The sequence below is a fragment of the Sorex fumeus genome, unplaced genomic scaffold (genome assembly GCF_029834395.1).
Source record: "Sorex fumeus unplaced genomic scaffold, SorFum_2.1 ptg000054l, whole genome shotgun sequence".
NCBI classification, from domain to species: domain Eukaryota; kingdom Metazoa; phylum Chordata; class Mammalia; order Eulipotyphla; family Soricidae; genus Sorex; species Sorex fumeus.
The window spans coordinates 2,820,441-2,838,909 of NW_026606111.1; the positions used below are offsets into that span (position 1 = coordinate 2,820,441).

The window sequence follows — 18,469 nt, forward strand, 5'->3', positions numbered from 1 at the left end:
ATGTGCGCGGCTGAGGTGGACGATCACGTCGCCCAGAGATACCTGCTCAGGCGGCGGCTCGGGAAGGGGGTGAGCAGGTCTAGGTCATGCGCTGCCCTTCTGCAGCAGCCCCAGCAGAGGGGGCCTCTGAACGAGCAGCCCCTGGGGCGTTTGGGGGGGAACGTCGGGGCGGGGGCGGCACTCGGGGAGGGCTCAGACCCCCGACCACCTGATGTGCAGGGCCGAGGCTGCAGGGCTGCGCGGGCAGGTGTGGCCCAGCCACTGCGAGACCTCTGGATTGGCCGGTGAGGAGGCTCCAGGGACTCCGCGCTCCCGGGGTGGGAAGGACTCTGGCGTGAGCAGCATGGAAGGTGTGGGGCTGAGGGTTTTGTGAGGGCAGAGGCTGTACCCGCAGTGCCTGCAGATGGGCACCCGCTTGGTGTGTGCTGAGACCAACGGGAAGGTCTGGTGAGGATAGAACACAGGCGTGGGTGACAAGCTGCCAGGGAGCTGGAGTAGGGCCGGCAGGAGCTGGTCCCGGGTGGTCAGAGACAGGGACAGGGTGGAGCGCTGAGAGAGGCTGCCTTCGAGGGGGATCCATTTCCAGCAGGGCTGGGCAGGTGGCAGGGCCCCCAGGGCGCGGTGGCGCCACCCTTGCACCTACTGCCAGGGCCCGGCAGGGGGCGCGTGTGCGCCGGACCGATCTCTGAGTGCAGCCTCGGTCCCAGGCGTATGGCATCGTGTGGAAGGCAGTGGACCGCAGGACTGGTGAGGTTGTGGCCATCAAGAAGATCTTCGATGCCTTTAGGGACGAGATGGACGCCCAGGTGTGTGAGTCGGGGTGTGGGGTTGGGCCCAGACCCATCAGGATTCTGGATTTTCCCAGAGCACCTGGGGAAGCGAGGGTGGGGGGGAGTGCACTGACCCCCTATGCTGACATCTGCCTCTTGCAGAGGACCTTCCGGGAAGTTGCACTGCTCCAGGTGAGTGGCCAAATCCAGCGGAGGGCAAGTCCGGCCTCCAGACCTTTTTCCTAGCACCTCCTGGACTCTCCTCAGGAATTCCAGGGTCATCCCAACATCATTCGCCTCCTGGATGTGATCCCAGCGGCCAATGACAAGGATCTTTACTTGGTGTTTGAGTCTATGGGTGAGTGAGGTCACTCAGCGCCACTGCCTCTGCCCCATGCCCAGGCCTCCCAATCCTCGACTTCCACACCCTGGGTGGCCCGGAGCAGGGACACCCGGTGAGCATGGCCCCCACTGCCTCAGCACCTGCTTTGCTCACTGTCTTTTTTTTTCTTTAAAAATTTTTTGTTGTTGTTGTTGTTTGGCATCACCCAACCCAGAGGTGCTCCTGGTGGTGCTAGGGGACCATATGGCACCTCCCATGTAGGGGCTATGGCCCCCACTGACCCCCATCCAGGTCTGGCCTTTCCCCCAGCTTGTGTGGGCCCATTATCTAAACCAAAAGCAGCATGAAACAAAGTATCAAAAGCAAACCCTCAAACTCTCCTACTGTCTAGACAAAGTCAGAGAGCAAGCCCAGGGCCGGAGGGGCCAGGGGCTGTCCCTGGTGGCTTCACAGGGAAGTCCTATACCCCCAGACACTGACCTGCATGCTGCCATCTGCAAGGGGACCCTGCTGAAGGACATCCACAAACGCTACATCTTTGCCCAGCTACTGCGGGCCACCAAGTTCATCCATTCTGGAGGCGTCATCCACCGGGACCAGAAGGTGCCTGCCCTGCCCCTGGCCCACTCCTGTGTGCCCACAGGCTCCCTCACTCTCCTCTCCCCCAGCCAGCCAACGTCCTCCTGGATGCCAACTGTGTGGTGAAGCTTTGTGACTTCGGCCTGGCGAGGCCCCTGAGCGGCCTCCCGCAGGGGCCTGAGGGCCAGGCGCTGACCGAGTATGTGGCCACCCGTTGGTACCGGGCTCCCGAGGTGCTGCTGTCCTCCCGCTGGTAACCTGCCCCCTTGTGTCCTTGCCCCAGGCACCCACGCCCCCGCCTCTGCCTGTGGGGTCCCCCCCCAGCCTCCACCCTTCCTGCCCCAGGTACACCCCGGGGGTTGACCTGTGGAGCCTGGGTTGCATCCTGGGGGAGATGCTGCGGGGTCGCCCTCTGTTCCCCGGCACGTCCACACTCCACCAGCTGCAGCTCATCCTCGACACTGTGCCGCCTCCATCCCAGGAGGGTGAGCACAGCTTGGGGTACCGCCCCTGGACATTTGGAGTGGAGGGGAAGGCTGGCAGGAGAGACAGGGCAAGGGGAAGTTGTGGGAGTTTTGAAGAAGAGGTGTCCAGGGAGGGGGATCAGCAGGAGGCAGCACGTGGGGGGGGGTCCTATGCCCAGAAGGCGGGTGCAGGGGTGTCAGGCGCCAGGCGGGGCGAGCTGCGGACATCCCTACTGCACAGTGAACCTGCCCTCTGCACCCACCAGACCTCCAGGCTCTCGGCTCCGGCTTCAGCGCCGCCATCAGGCACCGCCTGCACTGCCGGTGAGGCCCAACCGCGCCAGTCCTGCCCCCGGGACCAAAGTCCAGTGGTGCTGTTTTGGGGAGCCCCCGCACCCCTCCCTACGCAGGGGAGACCGGCAGTGGCTGCCTGGGGGTGCTGGGGGGATCTCCGGAGGCAGGGAAGTGGGGAGGGGCTCGGCCTGGAGGGGGTGACATGCAGGCCACCCGCAGGCCACCGCGGCCTCTGGACACTCTCCTGCCGCCCGACACGCCCCCGGAGGCCCTGGACCTCCTCGGGAAGCTGCTGGTGTTCGCCCCGGACAAGCGTCTGAGCGCGGCGCAGGCGCTGCGGCACCCTTACGTGCAGAGGTGGGAAAGCGGGCGGGGGCGGGGGCGGGGGCGGGGCGGGGCGGGGCCGGGGCCGCCCTGCCCAGCGGCCTCCCCTCCCGCAGGTTCCACTGCCCGGCCAGCGAGTGGGCCCTGGACTCGGCCGTGCGGCTCCCGGGGCAGCAGGAGCGGCTCTCGGAGCGCGAGTTCCGCAATCGCCTGTACCGGGTGCGCGCAGCCCCTGCCCGTCCCGCGCTGCCCGCCGTGTCCGGCCAGCGCTGGCCGCTGAGCGCGTCCTCCCGCAGATGGTCGCCGAGCGCAGAGAGAGCGGCCCGGGGGGCGCCGTGCTCGGGGAGGGCCCGGCTTTCCGTCCCCGCGCTGCGCCGGACCCCCGACAGCCGCCCGGTGCGTGAGCTCGGCCCGGTCCGCCCCGCTACCCGGTGTCCGCCGCAGCCCCTCCTCACTCACCTGGGCCTCCCCTCCGCTTCCCAGGAGCCCCCGACGGAGCCCAGAACGGTCCCCGGGAGGACGGGGCAGGACCGCGGGAAGGTCGTCAGCACCCCGCCCCGCAGGCGGAGCCCTCCGCGCCCCCCGCGCCCTCCCTGACCTCTCAGGCCGCCGCAGGGATGGCCAACCGGGCCTTGATCCGGAGTGAAGGGAACCCAGGCCGAGGGGCCAGGATGGGCGGCGAGCGACGGGTGAGCCCCGCCCCCGCTCTGGACGGCCCTGGTGCCCTGCGCCCCATCCACCTGGCTGGGCCCTCACCTGCGCCCCCCACCCCCACCGCCCCTGCAGGTTCCCCGCGCGCCCCCAGTGGAGCAGCGGCCCGGTCGGAGGATGTTCGGCTCCTCAGTCTCGCAGGGCGCCCAGGGGGCCGCGCGGGCTGCACTGGGGGGCTACTCACAAGCATACGGGACCGTGTGCCAGTCGGCACTGAGCCGCCTGGCCCTGCTCCCAGGGCCCCGCACCTGAACGTTCCACCCCTGCCCCCCACCGTCAGCTGGGGGCCCTCAATTCCTCCACTCCCAGTTCCCTCTCCCAATAAAGTCTTGTCTACCCCCCACCCACTTATTGTTGATCCCCGTGGGCCCACCCCACCCTGGGAACCCCATCTAAGGCCCACCCAGAGTCCACCTCTGCATGGCCTGTGTCCCCAGTGGGTCCTGACAGTTCAGGCGCTGGCAAGGATAGCCTGAGCAGAGGCAAAGGACAGGGACAGGGGTCATCCTCACCACTGGCTATTGGAACATCCTGTCTTCAGGCTTGGGTGGGGATTGTACGGGCACCTGTGCTGGCACTCTGCCATGCCTGTGCTGGGTGTCCAGCTGGGGTGGAGGGGGCAGTGGTGAGTTCCCTGTGGACCCCATCACTGCTAAGGGACAGGAGGATGGCTTGGCAGCTAGGGATGCTGACAATCCCCCAGAGGGCGGTGCCCCTCCTGGCCTGCCGAGCGGCTGAGGGAAATTGTGCTGGGTTACCGGATACAGGCACAGTGATGGGCCAGACTGGGGGGACCTTTAGGCACCTGCCAGGGATGGGAGCTGTGCCCAGAGGGAAACTGAGTTCAGAGGCTAAAAGTCAGAGCCAGGGGCTGGAGCACTCATCCAGTGGGCATTTGCCTCGAAACGGGGCCAGCCTGGCTTGGCTCCCTGGCACCCCCACATAGTTCCCTGAGCCCTGCCTGGAGTGACCCCTGAATGCAGAGACAGATGTACCCCCTCCCCCCCAAAAAAAAGCTTGTTAGTCATAGGTGTGCTGCTTTATTGCTGACTCCAGGAAGGAAATCACATTTGAGGAGGTGGGAGAGCAGACACGAGGCTCCTGCATGGAGCCCGCCTCTGGCCTGTCCTGGAAAGGATGCCCACTGGGCTCTTCTGGCAGCACCTGGACCCACCTAGGGCTCCCCCCGGCTGCCTGGGGACAACCAAGGTCCAGGGACAACTCTGGGCCCTGGCGGCCCTGCCCAGCCCTCACCTAATGGTGGCTCTCATGACTGTGCCTACTACCTCCACTCCCCAAACATTGTGACAGTAGTTTTTAAGTTTTGGGTTTTAGACCACACTCAGTGGTGTTCAGGGATCACTCCTGGTGGGCCAGGGAACCATATGGGGAATTGGGGACTGAATTTGGGTTGAAGGCGTGCAAAGCAAGTGACCTCCCCAGGGTACTCCTGCTCCAGCCCTGCTTTTTAATTCTTTACTCAGCCTGAATGACTGGAGATATTTTTACTTAAAAAATACTCAGGAATAAACAGCCAAAGCTGGGGCCAGAGCAATAATACAGCAGGTAGGGCATTTGCCTTGCATGTGGCTGACCCAGGTTCAATTCCTGGCATCCCATATGGTCCCCACCCCCACCCCCCAGAGCACCGACAGGAGTAATTTCTGAGTGTAGAACCAAGAGTAACCCCCAGCATCGCTGGGTGTGCCACGCCCCCCCACAAATAGCAAAAATAAATTTGCCAACACTAGCACCTGCACTGAGAAACTTTCTAAGCAAATGGCACTAGAATGAGTCATTCCAAACTGAAGACACTCTGGTGGTGAGAAAGGCACGGGGACAAGGCTCAGTACCGGGACCCTCAGAGCAGCAGCTGTGGCCACCCTCAGCCCTCACCTGACTCAGCCCCTGTGGAGTGTGGCCGGGGATGGCACCTGTGCCACGTGCCAGAGTTGTGAGGGCCCCAAATCTGCGGCTACAGGGGTTCTCTGTCACCTCATTGGACTTATCCTGTTTCTGGTCCCACTTGTCTCTTATAACCAGCAGCTGGGCCCCAAGGGGGGCCCCCAAATAAGGCAGTAGATGCAGCGGGGAGCTGGCCTCCAGGTGGAGAGGGGTCCTGGGGCACCAGGCGCGGCTGCAGCAGAGGACGGGGCTGGGGAACCCGAGCGCACGAGCCCCGAGAGGAGGCTGAGGCACAGAGGGGCAGGGCACCGACCGGGTGGGCTAAGGCAGTTGGTCCCTGAGTGATGGGGAGAGAGGGAGGGAGGGTAGAACCAGAGAGGCGCTGGGGCCAGTTCAGCCACTTCCTGGGTGTGCCCCGAGGTCCGCGCTGTGGGCTCCACTCTCACTTCTTGCCTTTGAAAGTGCCCAGGATCTTGGGCATGAATTTGCCCATTTTGCTGTCCCTGGTGTCCTCCTCGGAGGGGCCTTCGGCCGCGCCGGGGCTGCCAGGCTCCTCCTTCTTGCAGAAGACCTCAAAGCGGCTGTAGACGCGCTTCTCCTTGCGCATGCTCTCCATGCGGCGCAGAAGGCGCTCGCGCTCCTCGGCGCTGGCGGGTAGCGTGCGGCTCAGGCGGCCCTGAGTCCCCAGGCTGTCCGAGCGGAAGATGGCCGAGCACTTGTCCTTGTCGGACATGTCCGGGGCCAGGCCACTGCCTGCGGGGGCGCGGCCCAGCTCGGGGCTGCTGTGGGCTGGGCCGGGGCCGGGGCCGGGGCCGCGGTGCTTCTGCCCGTGCGCGCTGATCTGCTCCAGGATGGCTTTGGTGTCGTCCCGCAGGTTGCTGCTGTACAAGGCGTTGGCTGTGGCTGAGGCCAGGCGCGCCCGTGGGCTGCGCTCATCTCCGGCAGCAGGATCCGAGCTGTCGCTTCGGCCCAGGGACGGCCGCCGGGGACTGTCGGGCTGCCCGTTCTCCTGCGGAGCGGGGAAGCTGCCGTCATCCTCAGTGCGCCGCTCGCCCTTGGGGCTCAGCAGCTGCCGGAGGCGCAAGGAGCCCTTACGCAGGACGTCCATGGTGCCGCCGGCATCCTCGGCGGACCCGGGCTTTGGAGACTCCCCAGGGAAGGAGAGAGTGAGGCTGTCCCTGCGCTCAGGCACGGGGGGCACAGGGCTGCCCCTGCGCTCAGGCACGGGAGGCACTGGGCTGCCCCTGCGTTCGGCCACGGGGGGCACCGGGCTGCCCCTGCGCTCAGCCACGGGCGGCACCGGGCTACCCCTGCGCTCAGCCACGGGTGGCACCGGGCTGCCCCTGTGCTCGGCTACGGGCGGCACTGGGCTGCCCCTGCGCTCAGCGACGGGTGACACCGGGCTGCCCCTGCGCTCCGGGTAACCGGAGGTGGGACTGGCCTTCTGCTCAGTCGAACTGCCTCTCGGAGGGGGGAACCCTGGCGTGGGGCTTCCCTTTGGGTCCAAGTGCAGCACCTCTGGCGGAGGGCTGTCTCGCCCCTGCGTGGAGAGGAAGCGAGAGGGGAGCCGGTCGGTGCCACCGCGGCCCAGCGTGTCCAGCAACTGCGTGGCTGTGAGTGTCGCAGCGCCGGGTTGCCTCTCGGCCTCCTGGTGCAGCCGCTGCGCGAACGAGTCCCGCAGGTCCAGCAAGCAGCTCTCCAGGCTGCGGCGCTCACTGCCTGCGGCGCCCGGGCCAGCCACCTCCTCGCGCCACGACTGGCTCACCGCGGCCTTGCTGTGGCTGGCGACAGTGACGGCGCCCCCAGCACTGGGGTCGCGGGCTGGACCCTTGTACTTCTCCAGGAGCTCGGCCACCTTGGCGGAGGCAGACGTGCGCACGGCTTCGCCGCCAGGGCCCAGCGTCTCGCTGACCGTCTGCTCCTTGTGCAGCAGCTGCACCTTCTCGGTGGTGGCGGCGCTGCCTGCGCCTTCGGCCTGCGAGGAGCTGAAGATGAGCGAGGAGCGCAGGCGCGAACTGCGCTGGATCAGCGGGTTCAGGCGCGAGCGGAACGAGTCCTGCTTGGACAGGCCTGCGTCCTCTGGGCCCTCGCGCTCGGCGCCCTCGCCCCCGCCCCCGCCGGGCGCTGGGCCCTTGGGCGGGAAGGCTGCGGGCAGGCGGAAGGTCACCTGCGGGTCACCTGCGGGGCCGCTGCGGCCGCCGGACAGTGCGTCATCCTCGTAGGGCTCCGCGTCCATGGGCGCGGGCAGCCCCTCCTCGGCTGGGTCCTCGCCGTGGCTGCCGCTCAGGTAAGACGCGAGGCGCCAGTGGCGCAGGCCGGCGCGGCCCTCGGGCCCGGCGCGGCGCTCGGGGTCGGCGTCGGGCGCCGCCTCTGCGCCCAGCCTCGCCACGGCCTGGCACGGGAAGCGCTGGCCGAGGTTGGGGCGGGGGTCCGGGCCGCGCAGGCCAGGTGCCGGCCCGAAGGCGGGGTCCGAGCCGTGGCGCACCTCACGCGAGGCGCTGGACGGCACGTAGTCCAGCCGCTGCGGCGTGTCCAGGCCGAGCTCGGGGAAGCGGGGCGCGGCGCTCAGCGCCAGGTCATCGGCGTCTGGGAACCCCGGGCGGCCGGCACGCAGCTTCTCGAAGAGGCCGTGCGCGCGTGGCGGTGGCGCCAGCTGCGGGTCCCACTGGTAGTGCTGCTGGTAGAGCTGGTCACGGTGGAAATGGCTGGTCTGGAAGCGAAAGTCGTCGCCGTGGCTCAGGAACGTCTGCCGCGACACCTGTCGTGCCGCGAAGTTCTCCACGGCGCCCGCACCGTCGGCCGCGAAGCTGTGCCGCTTGAAGGCGTCCAGCTCCACGTGGCGCGCTTGGAAAAAGCCACGCGCGCCCGCCAGCTCCACGGGCTCCGCGTCCAGTCGGCGCGCCAGCGGCCGCAGCCCCGGGTGGGGCTCCTCCCGGCGGAAGGCGGACAGGAAGTGGCGGTCGGGGTCGAGGAAGGACGGGAAGCCCAAGCCCTCGTCCCGGGGCGGCGGGAACAGGAGGTGTGCGCGCTTGGGGAAGGAAAAGGGGGTCGGCGCGGCGGCCATCTGGCTGCTGAGGAGGGGTCCGGCCCCCATGTACGGCGCCAGCGCGTAGGCGTCCATGCGGGCCAGCGCCCCGGCCGAGGGCACCAGCGGCTCCGACTGCGCGAAGAGGATGCGGAACTCCTCGTCGAAGCTGGACACCAGCTCGCCCTGGAACACGTGCGCCAGGCTGCGGTGGATCTTCTCAAAGGACCACATGAAACTGTGTGGGAAGGCCAGAGTCAGGAGTGGAGGGGCTGGCTGGGGGAGGGTGGGGCCAGTCCGGCGGGGGACTGGGGGGGGTCGGGTGGGGACTGACAGGGGAGTCAGTGGGGGAGGGGGGCGGGGAAGGCTTGCTGCTTGGGTCCCAAGCAGGAGTCCTTGCTCCCTTCCCAGCGCTGGGCGCACCTGTAACTCCCGCTCATCACCACGGCACAGTCCACAAGCAGAAACTTCTCCTTCACGTGGCCCTTGAAGGATTTCCCCGTGCGGCAGTAGTAGGTGGGGCCCGCCACGGTGCGCACGCGCAGGAACTGTGGGAAGACAGGCCTTAGGTCCGCTCCGCCGGCCCCTCTCCCACCACCGGCCGATCACTCACGTCCACATGGTGCAGGTTGACGCGGCATTTGTCGGCCATGTCCAGGAAGTGCTCTGCGTTCACCTCATCCAGGAGGATGTAGACAGGCACCCGGCGCGCGGCTGCCTCCAGCACCTCCCCCAGCAGGTCCACATCGGTGAACATGTCCATCACCACTGCTACCACCTGCCGGGGTCAGAGCACATGCAGAGGGCAGGGCCCTCACTGTCCCACCATTCTCTGCCACCCCAGATGGAAGCCCTGAAGGACAGCCCAGCCCAGTCTTGCTGCCCTCAGATGGGCCCCTGTTCCCTGGCCAGGGGTCAGAATCAGCGACCTGTCACCCCCAGGCTCCCACTGCCACCAGCTTGTTGGGGCAAGCAGCCCCCAGGGTCAAAAGCGGGACTAGAGGTCATTCTCTGAAGATGCGAAGGGGGACAATGTGCCACCGCGGGAAGTGGGGATAGCCTGCAGGGAATGACCCCAGGGTGCCCCCCAGGCTCTGTCTTGGGCCCAGGGTCGGATACCTGCTGTGCTGAGCGGATCATCCTCCGGGCCTCGTCCTTGATGCTGGGGCTGTCGGGCGGCGGGGGCTGCACCAGTGTGGTGACCTCCGTGCCCTGGAAGCCGAAGGTCAGCGGCCAGCCCAGGTCGAGCTCGGGTACTGCCTGGTCTGAGTTCATGGGCCAGTAGGTGCCCGAGGAGCCATCAAAGTCTGCATCAGGGGGGCTGCCCTCCGGCGGCTCGCGGACAGCGTGCTGGGGGGGCCGCAGGTGGCGGCTCACATGCTCCAACTCCTCTGGGCAGAGGAAGGCCGGTGCCCCCTCTGATGCCAGGAACCGGTTGTAGGCCTCTGGGCCCCCCTCGGCCAGTGCGTCCACTGCCAGGCGGTAGTACTCCTTGTAGTGGGGCGGCAGGTACCCGGGTGCCAGGGGGTTGTCCCCCTGGGACGAGCTCTGTGAGCGACGTGCCATGTCGGGGCCAGGGACCTGGGGAGGGGGCAGGGAAGCACATCACCAGGGCACAGCACCGGCCCAGCCCAGCCCTCACACTGTCAGGGGCACAGAGGAGGTGGCTCTGGGCCCAGGGGCCTGCCGAGGCACCAGAACCAGATGGGGGCCCAGCCCAGGCGCCCTGACTCCCTGACATCACTTCTGCCTTAGACGGTCCCAGCTTTTCTGCCACAGGAAAAATGTTGGGCGACTGTTGGTACAAAGAAAATGCAAGGCAGGTCCGAGTCATCACGTGTTTGCTACCACAACCTTCCTCTTGCCTGGTTCTGACACTTTCCCGGCCTGCCCCGGGTGCTGGGTGAGTCAGGCCTACACCCCGTGCCTGCAGGGTTCAAGGGCCAAGCCCTCCCTCAGCTCTTCCTGCCACCCCAGCACACAGGACTGTCCTGAGACCCTCCCTGTGTCCCACTCACCAGGACCCTTTCCTTCCTCCGCCCACGCTGCCCCACCTGGGAGAGCAGCTCGTGGCCCTCTCCACCCTCCAAGAGCTGCCCCAGGCTCCCTGACTGCCTGCACCCAGTGTCTGCGGGGCGGATCTGTGTGGGAGCTGGCCCTGGGGAGCCGCCGGCCAAGCAGGAGGGCCGGCTCAGGCGCGCTGCAGCCTGCCGAGCGCCCAGGGTCTGGGCACAGGTCCTGGTGGGGTCCCTGGGCTTAAGGAGCCAGGAGGGGTGAGCTCTGGGGGCCACATAGGGCCCCTGCAGCAGGCCTAAGTGCTGGGAACCAGCCTTCCTGGAGCTGGGCCGTACTTCAGGGCGGGGTGCAGGGTTGTGCTGGGCTGAGCACATGGGCTGCACCGCCTCGTGCGATAGGCCCCACAGGCTGGGGATGCTCTGGGGCTACCCTGAAGGGGGGTTACAGGGTCCCTGTGGGAGGGGAAGTATGGGGGTTGGGGGAAGCCGTAGAGGAGCCAGAGGTGGCTCCTGAGACAGGGCTGGTCTGGAATGAGGGTCCCGGTGTCCAGGCCAGGGCCCTCACAAAGTCAGGGACTATTCCCCAGCCTGGCTGGGGACAGGGTCACTCCAACCAGCAGTGGGGAACCGCAGCAGCGTCCTCCCGCACCTGTGGCTGGGAGGGACCAGCTGGACCCCACTGGCGTGACTCAGCAGCAGTCACTGACCTCTGGCCTCCGAAACAACCAGATAAAGCTCCCAGGGCCTGGGGTGGGGGGACCGGATGGCTCCCTAACCCGGGCCTGCAGACCCCGGCTCTTCCGGAAGTGGAAGGTGCCCAGGTGAGGTGGCGCCAGGCAAGGCGGTGGGACCCTCAGGACTCCGGACCGGAAGTCATGATTGCGGGGTGCTAATCGCCGGGCCCAAAGGGGTTAGCGCACCCCAGGAAATTAGCGGCTGCCGGGAGGGACGGACAGGTCGTCCGCTGGCCAAACCGGGTGCACGGGCCTGTTCTCGACAGTCGGGGCTCGCACTGGTCTGGCCCTGGCACAGGCCACCAGACAGACGGAAGGTGCGCGCATGGCACCGGCGGGGCGCCCCTAGGCAGGTCCACGCGCGGGCCGGCCGCCCCCACCCCCGGCCTCCAGCCGGGCTTCAGCCCCCCCCCCCTCCACCTTCCCACTCCCCGCTGGGTCGTCGCGGCCACTCGGTCCTGGTCCGCGGGCGGCAGGACACCGGTGGCGCCGGGGGGGCCCGCCCCGCGCCGCCCCGCGCCGCCCGCGCCGGGGTGGGGGGCCCTACCTGGCCAGGTGCGGGGGTCTCGGGACCAGGCAGCAGGAGCCGACCGCCGCCCAGCGGCCTCGCGGTCCGGTCGGTCCGGCAGCCACTCCCAGTCGCGGCCCGCCCGCCGCGCGGCCTGATTCACGCGCCCGCCCCCGCCCCGCCCGCCGCTCCCGCCGCCGGCCTGCCCGGGCAGCACCTGGGGGCGGGGCGCCCCACCCTGGCGCGCCCGCATTCCTGCGCCCGCCGACCCCCGCCGCTGCCGCGCCGCGCCGCGCCGCGCGCCCCCGCCGGGACCCCCGCCCGGACCCCGCGGGCCCTGTCGGCCCGGCCCGCGCACGCCTGGCCCCGCGCGCCCCGCGCGCCCCGGCCGGCCCCGCGCCCCCCGGGTCCCGGCGGTAACCCCAGGTGCGAAGTCCACTCGGCTGACCACTGACCCTCGCCCCGGAAGTCAAGGGGACGCGGAAGTTCCGGCTCCGTCGCTAGGAGACCGCCGGCCCACGCGGGAGGCGGGGCCGCCGGTGGCGCCGGGGCGGGGCGGGCAGGTGAGGCAGGTGCGGCCCCGCACGGACCCCGCACGGCTGCGAGCGCGGCCTCTGCTCGGCGCCCGGCCGCCCGCACTGCCCCTTCGTCCGCTCCCGACTGCGAGCACCCCAAGGGGCCGGCTCTGCGCGCGGCCACGCCCCCCGCACCCCTCGCTGCGCGTCTCGGCTCACGCCACACGCCCCCGCACGTCCTCTCTGCCCTGCTCTGCACCGGGCCCTGCCCACGTCCCCTAGCCAGGGGCCCATGCGCAGAGGAGCTCCGGGGGGGCGGGCTGGGTAGACCCCCAAAGGAGGTGAACTTTTTTTGTTTTGGTTTTTGTGTCACCCCTGGCAGTGCTCAGGGAACCCCGTGGAGTGCCGCGGATGAGACCTGGGTCTGTCCTATGCGAGGCAAAAAGCCCACCCACTGTACTGTCGCTCCGGCCCCAGAAGTGGACTTTGGGATCACCAGAAGGACTGGGGAGTAGGAAGGAGGCTGCCCCACTGCCCCCACTGCTGCAGGGTGGAGGTCAGGGGCAAAGTTGCTAGTGGGGGGGTCCAGCGCTAGTGCAAGAGTGGACTGGCCAGAGGCCACGGTCCTTGCCAGCATGTCCACTCATGACCACTACTCACACCGTACAGGTGGACAGAACAGGAGGCTGCCCCGTGGTAGGGTGCTTGGTCTGTTCCCAGCGGGGCCCCTGCAGATCCCCCCTTTCCCCATAAGCCCAGGAGAATGAGCAGTAAGAAGGGGCACTCCACAGCCCTGCCACGGAAGGGGCAGCCGTCTCCCCGAGGGGCCAAGCCAAGCGCTGCTGTTGGTGAGTTAGCCCCAGGCCTGATGTGCAGAGGTCGCCTGCCCCCACTGCCCCTGCCCTCTGAGCTGGGCTTGGTGGACTGAGGGCTCAGGGCTGGATGTCCACTCTGGGCTGACCCTGAGTCCACCCCTTTGCAGCTGTTGGCAGGGGTACCGTGAGAGCGCGTGGAGAGGCAGAGGCAGGTCCGAGTCTGAGCTGGGGTTTCCAGGCTAGGTGTGGGGTCCATTCTCCCCCGCTGCCCCCCCCCTTCCCCCGGGCCACCCTCTCTGCGGCTCCATCCAGCTTTGGGCTCTGCTCTCTGTGGGACAGGAAGGGGCACGCTGCCCTGTGCACCTCTTGTTTGTCTTGCCACCTCCCTCCTTCCTGTCCCTTCCTTGACTGAGCTGAGAACATCTGCAGCTCTGGCCCCTGCCGTGAGCAGGGGACCTGTCTGCTTCGCTGGCTTCCTCTGCCTGGGCCCTGGATGACGCCTGGACCCAGCACGGCTTGTCCAGTGGTGACTGGCCTTCCGTGCCAAGCAGGGTAGACCCGACATCCCCAAAATAGCCCCAGCGGCGTCTGAGGCGCAGCCCTCCTGGAATGAGGAGGAGGGCGGTGAGCTGCGTGCCGCGTCCGCAGCCTCAAGCCTGGGGACACAGTGCAGTAAACAGGGCGAGGACCAGGAAGCAGGCTGGGCTGGCTGGGGGGGGGGGGGGTGCTCCAAGTTCTCACCTGGCCCCCAACACGGCCCCGGGCAGCTGGGGGCTGGGGCGGGGGAAAGATCCTGCCTCAGTTTCCCCCTGCATGTAACAGGTGCTGCCCCGGGCCCCCTCTCTCCACCTGCTCAGTGAGGTCACCTCGTCTTTGCATGGGGGCGGGGCGGCAGCAGCCTGACTGCGGGGGGGGGGGGGGGGGGGGCGGGGAGGCCAGCCCGCAGCCCACCTCCCGACCCTCGCCCGAACCGGGAGGGTGGCGGTGCACCAGCCCCCCCCCCCCCCCCCCCCCCCCCCGCCATCCAGAGTCCACAGAACCTTACCTGGCCATCAGGGTGCAGCCCCTCGAGGCCTTGGCTGCGCAGCTGCTCCAGGGCCAGGGCCAGCTCCAGCCCCTCCACACGTACCCAGGCCTGGTCCTCCCGCAGTTGCCGCAGCCAGGCCTGCTCCTCCTGCCACAGCTGCAGCCAGGCATGGTCCTGCCGCAGCTGCTGCAGCCAGGCCTGCTCCTGCTGCCACAGCTGCATCTGCAGCTGGGCCTGCTGCTGGCGGTCTTCCAGCAGCAGCTGCTCCTGCGCCAGGCAGAGCTGGACCTCGTGCAGCCTCAGCAGCTCTGGGCCCAGGCCTGGCGTGAGGCCCCTGGCCCCACAGCCGTCCATGTCCGCGGTGGGGACTAGCGCCAGCTCGGACCCCGCAGCAGCTGCCGGCAGTGGCCTCTTGGCTGCCTGGGCCTGCTCTGGCCGGGCCAGCGTGGGGTGTCCCTGGCGAGACAGCTGGCCACTGGTCACGTGTCCTGTGGGGGCCACCCCCACCTGGTCCTGAGCGCCCCCTGCGGTCGGGGGCGGGGGCCCTGACGCCTGCTGGGCCCTGCCCACCCTCTTGGCCCGGGGTCTGCGAGCGCGGCTCCGCTTCCCAGACATGCTGCTTCCTGAGCCCTGTTCGCAGGCGTCTGCTCCTGGGGGCCCAGCGCATCAGGAGGGCCCCGCGCCTGCTCCCGGCCTGGCGCAGCTCTGCCTGTGGGCTTCGCGGCCCCACTCCCCTGAGTTTATGGGGCCTCTGCGGTGTGATGGCTCGCCGGCCCGGGCTGACTAACGCGCTGACACAGGGCAGGACTTCACGGACACGGGCCTCGTGGGCCAGGAGGGGAGGGAGACAGAGAAACCGGGGGAGGCGGCTCCGCAGCCAGGCCAGGCTGTGTGCACGGCGAGTCTGGTCCTGCCCTGCGCAGGCACTGCGGCCCCCCCCCCCCGCCACGCCCAGCTCCCCCTGCCAGCCTGGGTCCCGGGAACTCCGTCCCGAGTCGGTGCGGCTGCAGCTGTATCTCGGCCACGGTGACCATCCGGACACCCTTGCTGGCCACACCCTCCCCTGCCCACTGGCCCTGGGAGGCGGCACTCCCAGGCTCCCGGCACCAAGTGCCAGCAGGCCCTGAGCTGCCTGGGCCCTGTGGGGACTGCGAGGAGGGTGCTGGCCAGCGGTGTGGGCTGGTGGCCAAGGCAGTGTGGGAAAGGCCTGTGGACAGTGGCAGGCTGAAGGAGACCGTCCAGCCTCGGGGTGGGCCAGCGCCCGAGGCACTGCTGTTGGGGTCCGGCTATTCTACCCACAGAAGCGGGGTCTGAGGAGCCGCGGACAGAGTGGGATGGGTCACTGGCATCCCTGGCTTCCTGCTGGGAGGGCCCCAGACAGCCTGCTCCCCGTTTCCCCGGCCCCAGGCTGGCTGAGTCACCCCAAGCCCAGGGCCCCATCCCAGCCTGCTGTGCCACAGTTGCTGGACTGGTTCTCCCAGCCTGCCCTGCCCGGCCAGCCCAGCCCTGCCTGGCTCTTGCAGACAGAACACCAGGAAGAAGGGGCCGGAAGAGTAGTGGCAGGGGTGCCAGTAGAGGGCGGAGCTCCCTGCCAGAGATACCCACCCAGGAGGCGGGGTCTGGGAGGATGAGGTCCTGCTCCCTGGTCACTTGAGCTGTGCTGGCATATGGGCCCTAAGGAGGGTCCCCCAGCCACTAGGACTCAGCTGAGTCTGCAGGGGAAGGGCCTGTCTGTGGAAAGCCTCCTCCCCAGGGAAGCCAAGGAACACAGCCCAGCTGCAAAGGAACCCTGAGCAGCAGCCGCAGGAGCCCACACCCACTAAGGACCCAGAGGCCCCCATAGGTAAGAGGCTCTGAGGACCCAGACTGGGGCTGGAAGGGCGGGGTCAGCCCCAGGTTCCATGCTTGCAGTGGTGCAACTGCAGAGAGGGAGAACAGGGCCTCACAGCTCTGTGGGAGAATGTGCCACTGCACCAGTGTGCAGGTGTGCAGGAGCAAGTGGATTCAGGAGAGTGTGAAGAAAGAGTGAGGCGGGCATGCAGGAAGGGGTGAGGCGGGTGTGCAGCAGGGTTGAAGTGGGCATGCAGGACGGGTGAGGCAGGCATGCAGGAGGGGTGAGGTGGGAGTGCAGGAGAGTTGAGATGGGTGTGCAAGAGGGGGTGAGGCGGGCGTGCAGAAGGCTTGAGACAAGCGTGCAGGAGGGGTGAGGTGGGCGTGCAGGAGGGGTGAGGCGGGCGTGCAAGAGGGGTGAGGCAGGCGTGCAGGAGGGGTGAGGCGGGCATGCAGGAAGGGGTGAGGCGGGCATGCAGGGGGGTGAGGTGGGCGTGCAGGAGGGGTAAGGTGGGCATGCAGGAGGGGTGAGGTGGGCATGCAGGAGGGGTGAGGCGTGCATGCAGGAGGGGGTGAGGCGGGCGTGCAGGAGGGGTGAGGCGGGCGTGCAGGAGGGTTGAGGTGGGCGTGCAGGAGGGTTGAAGTGGGCATGCAGGAGAGGTGAGGCATGCGTGCAGGAGGGGGTGAGACGGGCGTGCAGGGGGGTTTAGGAGGGCATGCAGGAGGGTTGAGGTGGGCATGCAGGAGGGGGTGAAGTGGGCATGCAGAGGGGTGAGGCGAGCGTGCAGGATGGTTGAGGCGGGCGTGCAGGAGGGGTGAGGTGGGCGTGCAGGAGGGTTGAGGCGGGCGTGCAGGAGGGGTGAGGCGGGCGTGCAGGACGGTTGAGATGGCCGTGTAAGAGGGGTGAGGCGGGCGTGCAGGAGGGGGTGAGGTGGGTGTGCAGGAGGGGGTGAGGCAGGCGTGCAGGAGGGCTGAGGTGGGTGTGCAGGAGGGGGTGAAGCAGGCATGCAAGAGGGGTGAGGCGGGCATGCAGGAGGGTTGAGGTGCGTGCAGGAGGCTTGAGGCGGGTGTACAGAAGGCTTGAGGCGGGTGTGCAGGAGGGGTGAGGCGGGCATGCAGGAGGGGTGAGGTGGGTGTGCAGGGAGGATCAGTTGAAGTGAGTCGGGGCACAAGCTGGTGTGCGGGAAGGTGTGCAGGTGTGAGGGAGGGTGAGGTGGTGTGGGGTGCTGGAAGGTGTGCAGGAGGGCTGCAGGCATACAAGAATGTGCACAGGACGGTTTGTGTGTGTTCTGGAAGGTGTGTGTCAAAGTGTGAGAGTGTGTGTGTGGGGGTGCAGGGTGCCGGTAGGCGCACAGGAGTCCCGGCCTACAGGGAGATGGCTGGCGTGCAGGAGGGCGCATGTTGGGTGCTCAGGGTCTAGGCGGGTGTGCAACTCACGTGGGTGTGCCAAAGGGCACACACCAGCTCTTATTTTTTTTTTTTGCTTTTGGGTCACACCCGGCGATGCACAGGGGTTCCTCCTGGCTCTGCACTCAGGAATTACTCCTGGCGGTGCTAAGGGGACCCTATGGGATGCTGGAAATCGAACCCAGGTCGGCCACATGCAAGGCAAATGCCCTCCCCATTATGCTATTGCTCCAGCCCCTACACACAAGCTCTTGAGCGCCATGTCCCTCCCAGGGCCTAGTCTTGGCCCACCACAGAGTGAGTGCCCCAGGGGCCGCTGTCCTGCAGAGCCAGGAAGCCAAAAGCCAAGAGCGACAGGCTAGTGGCCCTGGTCTGGCCCTTGGTCTGCGCGTTGGCGCCCTCATGTGGCAGGAGCCAACATCGGGGCGGTAGGCAGGGGCTCCAGGGCCAGGACACCTGGTGTCCCCAGGCTTCTCCCGAGTCACCTCCTGACGTCTCCATCTCAGCCCTGTCACCAGAGTTGCATCTTTCTGCCTTGATACACTTCTCCCTCCACCCCGAACCCAAACTCAGCTGAACCCTCTCCGGGTGTCTCAGCCCAGAGCACGTCCAAACTGACAGCTGTCACCCCCATCCCGGGCTGAGAGTTCCTCTCTGCTCATGGCCCCTTGCGGTAAGAGCTCCGCAAAGTGCTGGCGAGTGGCTCCCTGAGCTGGTCGTCAGGACCCGGGACAGCCGCCCCTGCACAGTGCGGGTATGAGGCATCGTCAGCTCTGGGCCAGGATGAGCTGAGCTGGGTGCCTGGCTGCTGGGCTGCACGGATTGGGGCACGGAGCCAGGAAGTGGGTTCTGGGTCTGAGAGCTGTCCACTGGGGTCTGTTGGCCCTGTCCCACCTGGCCCGTGTCCTGGAGTGGCCGGCTGAGTCCTGGACAGAAGCCAGGAAAGAGGTCTGGCCTGCGCCTGCCCAGGAAGGAGAGTGATGGCCCCGTGTGCAGGCTCCACATTCCCTACTGACAGGCTGTCTTTGTCGAGGGCAGTGGCTTCCCATGAACCTTCGAGAACAGCCCCACCTCACCAGGTGGGCTCTGGGCCTGCAGGAGCAGGTGCAGCCCCTCTGGGGTGGCCAGCGCCGCCATCCTTTGTCCTGCCCTGCCCTGCTCTCTCTGCCCTCCTATACACTGATCTCTGGTGCCATCACCAGG

General features: G+C 67.8%; 2 protein-coding genes across 3 annotated transcripts; one reads left to right on the forward strand and one right to left on the reverse strand.

Moving 5' to 3' along the window:
- MAPK15 (mitogen-activated protein kinase 15) lies at positions 1 to 3,737 on the forward strand. The gene is made up of 13 exons (XM_056125417.1): positions 1 to 69; positions 708 to 806; positions 933 to 962; positions 1,038 to 1,128; positions 1,586 to 1,716; positions 1,782 to 1,945; positions 2,038 to 2,177; positions 2,423 to 2,480; positions 2,670 to 2,807; positions 2,891 to 2,993; positions 3,071 to 3,170; positions 3,258 to 3,463; positions 3,561 to 3,737. The coding sequence occupies exons 1-13, from the start codon at positions 1 to 3 to the stop codon at positions 3,735 to 3,737; spliced, it is 1,506 nt and encodes a 501-aa protein (XP_055981392.1).
- A 772-nt stretch (positions 3,738 to 4,509) lies between these two features.
- FAM83H (family with sequence similarity 83 member H) lies at positions 4,510 to 11,830 on the reverse strand. Of its 2 annotated transcripts, XM_056125025.1 has the most exons (5): positions 11,712 to 11,830; positions 9,535 to 9,996; positions 9,029 to 9,193; positions 8,839 to 8,963; positions 4,510 to 8,653 (listed from the first exon to the last, which is right to left on the reverse strand). In XM_056125025.1, the coding sequence occupies exons 2-5, from the start codon at positions 9,979 to 9,981 to the stop codon at positions 5,833 to 5,835; spliced, it is 3,558 nt and encodes a 1,185-aa protein (XP_055981000.1). In that variant the 5' UTR covers positions 9,982 to 9,996; positions 11,712 to 11,830; the 3' UTR covers positions 4,510 to 5,832. The 2 variants fall into 2 exon arrangements, with proteins under 2 accessions (XP_055981000.1, XP_055981001.1); XM_056125026.1 differs by lacking the exons at positions 9,535 to 9,996; positions 11,712 to 11,830 and having other exon boundaries at positions 4,510 to 8,631; positions 9,029 to 9,187.
- Between the last annotated feature and the right edge of the window lie 6,639 nt (positions 11,831 to 18,469).

What these genes read in the sequence shown, in the direction of transcription:
- MAPK15 (XM_056125417.1), top strand. Translation starts at nt 1, where the DNA reads ATGTGCGCGGCTGAGGTGGACGATCACGTCGCCCAGAGATACCTGCTC. An exon ending in TCCGCAATCGCCTGTACCGG is followed by an intron (nt 2,994 to 3,070) that starts GTGCGCGCAGCC and finishes GTCCTCCCGCAG; the next exon opens with ATGGTCGCCGAGCGCAGAGA. An exon ending in GGATGGGCGGCGAGCGACGG is followed by an intron (nt 3,464 to 3,560) that starts GTGAGCCCCGCC and finishes CCGCCCCTGCAG; the next exon opens with GTTCCCCGCGCGCCCCCAGT.
- FAM83H (XM_056125025.1), bottom strand. Translation starts at nt 9,981, where the DNA reads ATGGCACGTCGCTCACAGAGCTCGTCCCAGGGGGACAACCCCCTGGCA. An exon ending in TCAACCTGCACCATGTGGAC is followed by an intron (nt 8,964 to 9,028) that starts GTGAGTGATCGG and finishes GTCTTCCCACAG; the next exon opens with TTCCTGCGCGTGCGCACCGT. An exon ending in GTGATGAGCGGGAGTTACAG is followed by an intron (nt 8,654 to 8,838) that starts GTGCGCCCAGCG and finishes CTTCCCACACAG; the next exon opens with TTTCATGTGGTCCTTTGAGA.